Raw genomic sequence first — 12675 nt, forward strand, 5'->3', positions numbered from 1 at the left:
GAACCCCAAATTAAACCTAAGGTGCAAAACTTTACATGTTAAACAAGACGACATTTCACCTAAATTTAATAACTCGAGTCAGCAAATACTCATTGTGGGACACAAACCTTATAGGCCTTTGATCCCTTCAGCGATATATGACCATTTTGTGTCGATTCGCCGTAAAACCCAACTCACTTGATTATATCTGATATGGAAGATACATATAGCAACATCTCTGTCGGTTCAGTATCGGTATTTTTCTCCGATGTTACTTTCCACGTATAGAGATATAGGTCACACTAAGAAAATATTTCGAACGAGCCTCGGTAATGGATTTCTGCGCAAAGTATCGCGGATTTCAGGACGATGTCTGTGTTATCTATCGTCACCGGAATAAATAACACAAGTCGTCTTGAAATCCATGATCCTTTACTCGGAAATCCGTTACAAAGACTCGTCCGAAATCATTTCATCGTCTGATCGACTTCATAAACAACGGAACAATTATTATAGCCTGCGTTTTTCCCCGATTCAAGCTGTATTCAGAAAATGTCTTAATGAGGTTAAGACGGCCATTGTTTGGAGTTTAAGGTATGATAAAATGTAATATAATGTATAATAATACCCATTTTTCGGAACTGTGTTGACAGGTCCCAGTAACAACAGGTTGCTGACAATAAAAGGACACTTACTGGATTATCCGGTGAAGATACCGGGTCATGTCCGAGTCTCGAGCACGGTAGACATCCATAGACCAATCAGAGCGGGACAATTGAGACTGGACGTAACCATTCAGAAATGGATAGTTTTTGGATACTTCACTCTGCCATGTATCTCCTCGGCTGGAAGTTGGTGCGTAAAACTTTTGTACTCTATTTATCTTTATTTCATATATGATTAGAATTTTTCATTGTCATTTTAGACAAACACTGTGGTAGAGAAAATACACAATTTTGTAGAAGGGAGTAACTCGAAATATTAAATTGCGTATGTTTAAATATTACTAAGTAATTAGAAGATTCAGTCAGGTATACAGTAGGGATTGCAACAAAACCATGCAAGAATGGAAGAAAGAAATATCTTGTCTCCGACGAACGTTATTTTGATTAAAAGAGATAAAAGTACCTACTTTATCTCCATTGTAACAGCTCGTATGATCTCTGTGACCTACTGTCGTGGTTTGAAGATACAGGTTGTCCCTGGCAACTGAAATCCAGCAACTTCCCATGTACATGTCCATTTTCCAACGGAACATACACACTCGACCCACATCCATTCCGCATCCCAGAAGTAACGATATGGCAATGGATTGCATATGTAAGTTTGTTCATACATACATCGTACCAATAACTGTTGCATTGTTAGCTCAACAATATAGATCAAAAGGTTGCAAGGTCGATCTGAGTTGTGGAATGTATTATAAATATACTCTTGACAATTTAACAAATGACAAAGCGTCTATAGACTAGAGGCATTTGTCCTAAAGCCATGTTTTATAAACTAAGTCGTCATTTTTTGTTGAAAAGACAGTGGATGTCGAACCATGTATTAACAAGATTGTTAAAAAGTAACAAAACAACTTACTTTAGATATACGAGATAAGATCCCTAATTTTCATTTATCATTAGTACACCGTCCTCATTTATAAAACCTATGCATTTTGATATTTTTAACATGATGTGGAATATTAACAAGTAACAAAACAACTGAATTTAGATATACGAGATTCGATGCCTCATTTTCATGTACCCAATCGTCATTTGTAAAACTTATACATTTGGATATTTCGGACATCATACAGAATATAATAGTTTTACCAGACTATATCAGATCAGGGTACCGGTTTAGTTCGCATATGACAACTGTTTTGAAATTGAGCCAATATTCTTAACACTTCGTTTTCAGGGTGATTTCCGAGTGATAGGCAGCCTTGTTGATAAAGATACCTCACAGGAAGTAGCGTGTTACAGTTTAGAATTCACAGTCCAGAGTGCTCGGACCTTCGGGCGCTGGTGGTAGACATCTTACTACAATGTTATGTTGTAAATAATGATTAACAAATTATTTGGGAAATGTTACTAGCAAGCTGTACAGCGTAGTAAAATGTAAAAACATTGGTATTATTGAATAAAATACTAAAAAATATGTTGATGTTTTTAAACATGCAGTGAAATATATTTTCTACAGATAGATTTATAAATACGCAAACCTAATTAACTTGTAATTTCTACCAGTACCTAACATTTGATATTGATTATTAATCAAACCTCAACTCATCGCAAACGAATACAGTTACTCCTGCCCTTGCCTAGCTTCTGGGAAACAGATCCATGATGAAAAATAGCAATATCAACATCATATATAACATTAAACTAGCTATTTTTTTCTATTTTAGTTTCAGTCATACTTTGGTCTTTTCTTCATTCAAACTTTTGTAATACATGTTATAATTGTTTATTTCGTAAAAGTAATTAATTTTATGCAATAGTTAATTTTCGAGGGAAGGGCCGTTTACTAATGTTGGCAGAACTTGTGGTCCGACCCTATTGCTATAATTCAATCGATTGTTAATATCCATATGTTGATGTAATGATATAAATACATGTATTATAAGCAATAAAGTATGTTTAAACTAAAACTATTAACGGAATTATATTGATCCGATACGTGACAGATATAAAAAAGGGATATAAAAGTATCATACGGTAAACACACATAAAGAGTCGGTAAGTGTTTTGTAAACCTTTCGTAGAAAAAGTAATTGTTTATTTCCTATCTCGTTAAAGTACAGCGAAGTAGATTACGCATTTTTATATTTTTACTTTTGTTCAAATATAAATAATTTAATATCTAACAACTGTGTTATATCTAACAACTGTTGGAGGAGAACAAGACTCAAGAAATTCAAAAGCAGTGTCACTGCAGTTAAATGAATGAAAACAAAATGTAACAAGAGGGTCATGATAACCCTGGATCGCTCATCTGAGTAATATGAGCTACATGTTTCAAATGTCAAACTGATGATAAAATATTAAGAAAGTCAGTAGGTCACATTCATGGTCAATGAAATTCAGTTTTCCGATTTGTGTGCAAAACTGTGTATGTCATCAAAATTTCAAGGCTGTATCTTAAAAAACAAGAAAATAGGTCAGTAGGTCAAGGTCACAGTCAAGTGTCATCATATAACTTGGGGTCATCAAGTAATTATAATTAAATAGTCTTGGAAATAGGATCGGATGATTTTTTATATATTTTCCTATATAACTCGCATAATATCTAAGTGACCCCAGGGCGGGGCCTTTTTTAACCCGAGGGGCATAATTTGAACAATTTTGGTAGAGGACTACCAGACAATGTATCATACCAAATATCAAAAGCCTAGGTCGTATGGTTTTTGACAAGAAGATTTTTAAAGCTTTTTCCTGTATAAGTCTATATAAAACTTGGGACCCTCCAGGGTAGGGCCTCTTTTCACCCAAGGGGTACAATTTGAATAATTTTGGTAGAGGACCATAAGACAATGCTACAAACCAAATATCAAAGGTCTAAGTGTTGTGTTTTCAGACAGGAAGATTTTTAAACTTTTTTTCCTATATAAGTCTATGTAAAACTTGGGACCCCCGGGGCGGAGCCATATTTGACCCTAGGGGGATAATTTGGACAATCTTGGTAGAGGACCACAAGATAATGCATCATACCAAATATCAAAAGCCTGGGTCGTATGGTTTCTGACAAGAAGATTTTTAAAGCCTTTTCCTATATAAGTCTATATGAAACTTGGGACCCCCAGGGCAGGGCCTATTTTCACCCAAGGGGTACAATTTGAAAATTTTTAGTAGAGGACCATAAGACAATGCTACAAACCAAATATCAAAGGTCTAAGTGTTGTGGTTTCAGACTAGAAGATTTTTAAACTTTTTTTCCTATATAAGTCTATGAAAAATTTGGGACCCCCGGGGCGGGGCCATATTTGACCCTAGGGGGATAATTTGAACAATTTTGGTAGAGGACTACTAGACAATGCATCATACCAAATATCAAAAGCCTAGGTCCTATGGTTTCTGACAAGAAGATTTTTAAAACTTTTTCCTATATAAGTCTATATAAAACTTGGAACCCCCAGGGCAGGACCTCTTTTCACCCAAGGGGCACAATTTGAATAATTTTGGTAGAGAACCATAAGACAACGCTACAAACCAAATATCAAAGGTCTAAGTGTTGTGGTTTCAGACAAGAAGATTTTTAAACTTTTTTTTCCTATATAAGTCTATGAAAAAATTGGGACCCCCGGGGCGGGGCCATATTTGACCCTAGGGGGATAATTTGAACAATCTTGGTAGAGGACCACTAGATAATGCTACATACCGAATATCTAAGCCCTAGGCCATGTGGTTTTGTACAAGAAGATTTTCAAAGTTTTCCCTAAATAAGTCTATATAAAGCATGTGACCCTAGGGAGATAATTTGAATAATTTTGGTAGAGGACCACTAGATGATGCTACACACCAGATATCAAAGCCCTAGGCCCTGTGGTTTTGGACAAGAAGATTTTTAAAAATTTTCCTTTCGGTTGCCATGGCAACCAGAGTTCTGCATGGAATTCAATTCTTCGAACAACTTTGAAAGGGGGCCACCCAAGGATCATTCCTGTGAACTTTGGTGAATTTCCGCCCAGTGGTTTTCAAGAAGAAGATTTTATTAGGAAATGTTGACGTACGGACGACGCACGACGGACGCCGGACATTGAGCGGTCACAAAAGCTCACCATGAGCCTTTGGCTCAGGTGAGCTAAAAAGGGACATATTATATGAAACGCAATGCCGTGCATGTCAGATCATCACTGTTAAAAGGTGTGACGTTTCAATCCAATCTCCTAGTCGTTACTGAGATTCCAGCTTACATACACACAATTAAGCAAATTAGGTATTTAACTTTGTTAAATTACAAAATAAGATTATAGAATCTACACAGTGTATCAAGATCATTTGAGTGAATTGTGTGAAGTTTTAATCAATTCCAGCTTGTGCTTATTGGGGTACCAGCTTACATACAGAAACAATCAATTCGGAAAGCCGACACAGTATAGGAGTAATATTCTGGATAATAGTAATTCTGGTTTAAAATCATGAAAAATGTAAACTCACCTACCCATACAGTCTATATTGACTTGTGTAATAACGTTAATTCAAATTGTTGGACAACGCGAATACACTCTATAATTGACCACTTAGGATATCATAATGTGCGTGTTAATTTTAATGTTGATATACATAAATTTGATATGTTTAAGACACGATTATTCGATCAATACATGCAAGATTGGAATGCATCCGTAAATGAAAGTGCTAAGCTAGATACTTATTGTAACTTTAAAACTACTTTCTGTTTTGAAAGTTATATTGTTAAATTATCAAATGATGAACTTAGAAAATGGTTTACTCGTATAAGACTTAGCTCACACAACTTAGCCATAGAAACTGGTAGATATAACAACATACCAAGGGAAAATAGAATATGTGCTTTGTGTAATAAGAATATGATTGAATCTGAATACCACTTTATGTTATGTTGTACAAAATATCATGATATTAGAAAGAAATATCTAGGTAATGTATCATGGCCTAGTAGACAGAAATACTATTCTTTGATGTCAACTAATAATAAAACTAAACTAGTTAACATAGCCAAATATATAAAAGAAGCTATGAATATCCGTATTAATACCCTTGAACAATGAACTGTTTCTGTGATTATTACATGTATATATTGCAAATGAAATGTTTTTGTATTTGTACCTGTCTTTGCCATAATGTATTATGTTTTGTAAATGGCCAAAGGCAATTTTATATTGCTGAATTTTGCCAATAAACTTGAAACTTGAAACTAGTAATAATTATTATGTATTTCATCACCATTTCGTGATACTAACAACCTGTCATTGATAATCAATTACAAAATATAGTTCCGTAAAAAGGCCCGAAGTCTGAGAGTTATAACAGCTACAAACGCTGCACTTCGGGTTAAAAAATCGGACAAACTGATATGACTTTTGATTTCCGGAAATTTCCCAAACTCTGTTAAGTAATATTAGGTTATTTAACATTGTTCTGTACAATACGGAGATATATTTGGACGAGTACCCAGCTGAGAAAACCATATTGGACGAGCCGCTAGGCAAGTTCAATATGGTTTTCTCAGCTGGGTACAAGTCCAAATATATCTCGTATTGTACAGTACAATGTTAAATAACCTTTTTATTCTATATCTATTTTATTTTACTATAATAGTAGTTTAAATTAAAAACATTTCACTGAATATTGTATTCCTGCCTTTTCTAGTTTTTCCCAGCTTGGTATGAGTGCAAATATATATTATACAGAACAATGTTAGACCTTAAATAACCTTTTTATTCTGTATTTATTTCACTTCATACGTAATATACGTAATTCATTGAATGTTGTTTTTTCTGCGTATCATCATTAAAAAAGTATATGATGCAACCTCCCTACAACAGTCATTTGGCGATTTGGGTGGTAATACTACTTGGCTGAGATATTATGCCCACAAACATTGTCAGCAAGTTTGGTGAAGATCGGATGAAAATTGTTCCACTTAAAAGAGCGGACAATGCTAAATTCCCCGTTTTTCGAGTAATTCAAGGACTATAATCAAAGAGTGCCTGGTACAATTTGGCTGGTTATAGAAACTGGCTGAGACGTAATGCCCACAAACATTGTCAGCAAGTTTGGTGAAGATCCGACGAAAACTGAATTACAGAGCAGACATGTTTTGGATGCTGACCGCCCGTCCGCTGCCATTCATAATCTTCTCCATTTTGTTTCGTAACCGTTAAATAAAAACTGCTGAGGTAGCTATACAGACAGTCAGGGCTGATACCAATTTCTAGGTTTCGTCCGGAACGGCTTCTTTTAGCGACTTTTCAAATATTCCAACATTTGATGATCCTTTTTACTGTATTTTTAAGTTTTTGATTATTAACGAACGTTTTAATATCTAATTCAGATAGCACTGTTATCCCTTGAATCGTTTTTGTGTTTTGTAAACAAAAAAACTCAAATTAAATCCACATTTCAAGACGCATAATCAAACTCTGTACATAGAGCGCCTATTTCATCCGATTTACATTCGGAACATTTTCACGCGTTTCGGGCTTTATCGTATGTTCAACATTGGACCGTCCAAATACAGAAAATACAGGATTTATTTGTACGCGCGTGCGTCCAAATACAGAAAATACAGGATTTTTGTACGCACGTGCATCCAAATACCTTAATATATTGTACGATCACATGTTGCAAATGAACGTTCGCGATTGGATAGATAAAATAGGTATAGAATAATCATTGTTATTCACGCACTATCAAAACCTCTGAGCAATTTCCACTCCTTTCTCGTTCTTACTCTCTATGATTAATTAAGATATGCATAGTCGTTTTAGCTGGTTTTGTAGCAGTGGTCACTATTCGCAGGTGGGTTTTAGCACAGATATTGATGTATGTTTCCTTCTATGTGAGTATGATTTAGCCGACTTGACCAACGTAGTAAAATTTGAAATGGACCTGTACTTTACATTCGTCAAATGTCAGGCTACACCTGTACATTTGTACAGTTCAGATTATTTAAATTCCTTTGTTTTTCGCAACAATTCTACGAGCGTATTCTGAGTCTGTGGCAGTTTACAGTTTTCAAGCCAAATAGGAACACCGCTGGAAGCAGCATTAATTCTTTCCCGCAACTTACTTGATTGAGTAAGGACCAAATTCAGTTTTATCAAGACCTAGTATTCTTTAGTTAAAATTTTGCTTTAATCTAAGTGCATACTAACTTATTTGGGTTTTTGAGTATGTGACTAGGCTTGTTTAAGCCTTTCTCATCCTCACTACCGCTGCCTGATATTAAGGTTATTTTATATTCATTTACTTTGGCCCGGTTTACAGTGCAATTTTGAAAACGTGTTACTATTATAAATATTTTAATGAGCTGCAAAGGTAGTAACTTTGCATGATTTTCCATTTGCAAAACAACAGAGTTGACAAAATGTATACACCTGTAATTGCCATTTCTGAATATTTCTCCAAATGCATAACCGTACAGGACATTCCGACTGTAATGGTCAGTTTGCCATGACAAAGTATCCTTTTAACGTGATAGACATCCAAGGTAATAGCTTTATGTTTAATTGAAACTACTATATCGAACCTAATGGAGCCTGTTTATAATAAGAGAGCCAACACATTGTGACGAGACTGAAAAAAAGAAGGTGTACAGGTGGCATTGTCTATAACAGAAATCTTAACGTTCAGGTATATTTAATGAAGACCCCAATGACAGTCCCTTGCTGAAAAAGGCATTAATCTGTATATTTTTATACTAAAACGAAAAGCTTTAAAACATGACCTATAAGCGTAATTTCACATCTTCAATTATTTTCAAGTTGTTTTAGGAGCCTCCAGTACAACTTCACTCCCTCCAGCACAACTTCACTCCCTCCAGTACAACTTCACTTCCTCCAGTACAACTTCACTCCCTCCAGCACAACTTCACTCCCTCCAGTACAACTTCGTTCTCTAAACGCTTTTCAACTCCTCTCTCAAAAGCATCTACAAAATGTGTAAAATAAGACACTATATATCTGTGTTATCCGAAAAACATGAAAATCAAATGAATTAATTTGTAAAACGAACACATACATGATCAACCTAAACTCTCACCCGTGCCCGAGTGGCCAAGGTCACTGACTTCAAATCACTTGTCCCTCACCGATGTGGGTTCCAGCCTTACGCGGGGCGTGAATTCTTCATGTGAGGAAGCCATCCAGCTGGCTTACGGAAGGTCGGTGGTTCTACCCAGGTGCCCGCTCGTGATGAAATAATGCACGGAGGGGCACCTGGTGTCTTCCTCCACCTTTAAAACTGGAAAGTCACCATATGACCTGTGATTATGTCGGTGCGACGTTAACCGCACAAAAAGAAAACAAAATAAACTCTCCCGTGCAGCAAATGACCTCTCCCTACTCAGGTATAGGCTACACATAAGAAACGATGCGTTTAGTCTTTCCTGTGAAGCATGGGAATCACTTCCATGAAACAGAATTTTCTCTAAGCAGCAGAAAATGTATCACGCGCAAATATACTTATAACCTATTTAACTTGATCGAGATACAAACGTTTAACTTACACAGCTTTATTGAACCTAAGGGATCCACCAGTATGAATTTTTTACAGTTCTAACGCAGATTCTTTTTTCTCAAGAATTTAACTAAACAGGTCAACGATTGGAGTTCCGTGCGCTTGTCATTATTATTATTAATTTTTTATCAAAAATTCAGCTAAGTGGACTTTTTTGTTTGTTTGCGGTAGCAATCTAAATTTGATATAAAGTTTACCTTAATCATTAATTCTGGCATTTTTCCCAACTAAATTATAGTACCTCTTTCTATCACAAAGAAACCAATAAAGGGGAACCTAGACTTACAAAGTCTGTTGAGATCAAGTTATCTGTAATAAAGTTTATTCTTTCTTCATATTGACACTAATATTTTCTAAGTAAGTTAGAGTTAGAGGTTAGAGATATTGTAATTTTTTTCAGAAAGTGCTATCAAAGAGGATTGATTTTATGGCCAAGTGCTTTACATTTATTACTCTAACGACTGATGCCAGTCTAAGGGGAACCCGTTTCTTCGGAGTTTCGTCCGCCATGTTTACCGATCATCACGTGATGAACAATAGCCACGTGAATGTTGTGCGTCTCGATGCGAGTTTTTGGAAACCAAAGCAAAATAATGAAACATAGGAATCAATCCTACCTGTGGTCTGGAACAGCAAACTGCTGAGCACATTCTGCAGAGATGCCCACGTCTGGAAAACCAAAGAAAAAGTGTGTGGCCAAATAGCACCCCAATGAAAACCAAAGTGCACGGCAAGAAGGAGGACCTAAAGAAGACGGCATCCTTCATTGCTGGATCAGGGGTGACAGTGTAGGCGGTGAACGCCAAGAAGAAGAAGAAGATAATGCAATTACAACCCACTTTTAATGGCCATATAAAATGTAAGAGGAGCTACTCAACCTAAAAAGTACCGCGGTGTAACAATAGTATTTTCCCTTGATACTGAATGCCATCAACATTTACAATAATACTTTTCTAATATTTGGTTCTTAATTGTTTGCTTCCAAATAAATTCCAAGATACGTCTCTTTTTACCTAGTGTATTAACCGAACTTTCAAAGAATTAGGATGACATCCTCTATGGATAAATATTGAGAGCTGACAAAGTGGCATCAACATTTTGACAACTGAAAATGCATCGCCCATGCTTCTATACTATACAAGTTACATCTGGCCTTCTCCGTTAGTCTGCAATATTTATTTTGCTTTCGGACATGTTGCAATGTTGACATACAACATTCGATGTATTGGCTTGGTGGTAAACTTACATCGTGCATTCTGCATGCATCTGTGCTGTATATTTGCAGATGTTAAGAACAAAAATGGTTCCTGGAATGGCTAGATGAACCATTTTAACTTCGGCGTATGCGCTTTTGCATTGTGATAAATGTGATTTATTAAAGAAATCAGAAGATTATCTAAGTATAAGTATTTGTACTGCTTCTAGTTTGTTATAATCATTTCTCGGGAAGAGATGCTCATTCGTACAAATGAACGGTTGACCCCCCACCCACAGAGTATAAGGCGTTTGAGCACGTACGCATTCCGCAGTCTCTAAGCCGAATACAAGCATGCATTGTTTGTTACCAGTCAGATCATTGCACTAGAAGGCGCTAATATCCTTAAGATCGGAATGTTCCGTAATAAGACCGTAAGACTGCGGAAAACTACAAAACTATGTCTAAATTCCTACAAAGATATTACACTGCGCAAGAGGTTGTGTTAGCCAGAAAAAGGAAAACGTACTACATAGAGGCCTGTCCTGCATGTGTTATATTTTAATCCAACGCATACGTCATTTTATTATATGTTACATCCTTAATGATTTTATTCCTGTTGAACAAGAGCGGTTTATGTATGGCGTTTTACCAAACCCATCTCGTTTTTGCACAGCCACAGGCCACCTGACCTGACCGCGAATGTTTATGTATTCCGTGGGGACCAGATTCCTCAAAGACTGTCAGCAGGTCATACAGACAGGTTCCTTGCGAGACCAGAGGCCAACCCAGTAACAGTAACCACCTGTATTGAGTGGCATACTCTTGTTCGGAAGGCTCCGTGTATTTCAATTGAAAGACTCAAATTAGCTTAAGAAATAAAATTCAATGAAATAACACTTCAGAAAGTTAGTTTTAGAATGCACAAATTTATTCTACTAATATTGTTTACGTTTATACAGACAGAACTGTTGAGTTACATGAGAAAGAAGTCTGAAGTCCCTAAAATGTAACCAATAAATTGAGGAGGTATGCTTATTAATCTGTTTTCTATTATGATTGCTTTAAGTCTGATGGCTACGTGATCTGTCTGTGCATCTGTACGTCTGCATTTAGCTTATCTGCACATCTCAAAAGCCCCGTGCACTGGCACTATTTCAAAATATCTTCAGACATTTTCCATGCATAACCGTCTATCAACACTGTTCAAGCAAGCGGTGTTACAGAGTGGAACGATCTATGGCCTTTAAGCCTTCTTGTTTAAACTTAAGAATATACTGGTTGTGACCCTGAATTTTTCTAGACTGATTAGTAAAAATTAGGCAATTGCGCATGTTTTCCGAACGTTAGTGTATGGGGAAATTAAGATTTTTACGATATTTTTGGGGAATAGAAATTTCTCTATAATGAAATTTTTAATTAAACTTTTCACCGTTGTGTATAAAATAAAATAAAATAAAATAAAATATAAAGGTTTGCATGCTATTTTTGATATTTGACCATTATTTAAAAGATTCGCAAATTTCAAGCAGAATTTACGGCATTTTTGGAATTAATAGGCATGTCAACATTTTTATGCCCCCCTTCGAAGGAGGGGTATATTGTTTTGCAGAGGTCGGTCGGTCGGAATGTAGACCAATCCTTTTCCGGATGATAACACAAGAACGCTTGGGCCTTGGATCATGAAAGTTGATAGGAAGGATGGTCATCACCAGCAGATGACCCCTATTGATTTTGAGGTCTGTATGTCAAAGGTCAAGGTCAAAGTGACCCTGAACAGTTAAACGGTTTCCGGATGATAACTCAGTAACGCTTGAGCCTAGGATCATGAAAGTTGATAGGGAGGTTGGTCATGACTCCTATTGATTTTGAGGTCAGTATGTCAAAGGTCAAGGTCACAGTGACCCTGAACAGTTAAACAGTTTCCGGATGATAACTCAAGAAAGCTTGGACCTAGGATCATGAAAGTTGATAGATCTGGGGAGGTTGATCATGACCAGCAGATGACCCCTATTGATTTTGAGGTCAGTATGTCTAAGGTCAAGGTCACAGTGAATATTTCTCGTATCTTTCTCGTAAGTCTCTCGCAACATTCTCGTAAGTCTGACAGGTGTCGCGCAATGCTCTCTTACGAAAATTATCGTAGCTACGATATCGTAAGTTTCTAGATAAAATCCTCGTAACTTTACGAGAGGGTCAGGGGTCTCGTAAATATTTACAATATCGTAAGTAAAATGGCGGCATCCATGTTAGCAACCACGACGAAACTTTTCTGTCGAAAATATTGCA

The 12675-nt window shown here is 36.4% G+C and overlaps 1 protein-coding gene across 1 annotated transcript; it reads left to right on the forward strand.

The window, feature by feature from the left end:
* Positions 1-604: 604 nt before the first annotated feature.
* Positions 605-2128, forward strand: LOC128556717 (ganglioside GM2 activator-like; the record flags this gene model as incomplete). Its single annotated transcript, XM_053542367.1, has 3 exons — positions 605-834; positions 1131-1299; positions 1888-2128. Coding segments are annotated over 3 exons (513 nt in total), but the record flags the coding sequence as incomplete, so codon positions are not given.
* Positions 2129-12675: the final 10547 nt, after the last annotated feature.

The sequence above is a fragment of the Mercenaria mercenaria genome, chromosome 4, assembly GCF_021730395.1.
Source record: "Mercenaria mercenaria strain notata chromosome 4, MADL_Memer_1, whole genome shotgun sequence".
NCBI classification, from domain to species: Eukaryota; Metazoa; Mollusca; class Bivalvia; order Venerida; family Veneridae; genus Mercenaria; species Mercenaria mercenaria.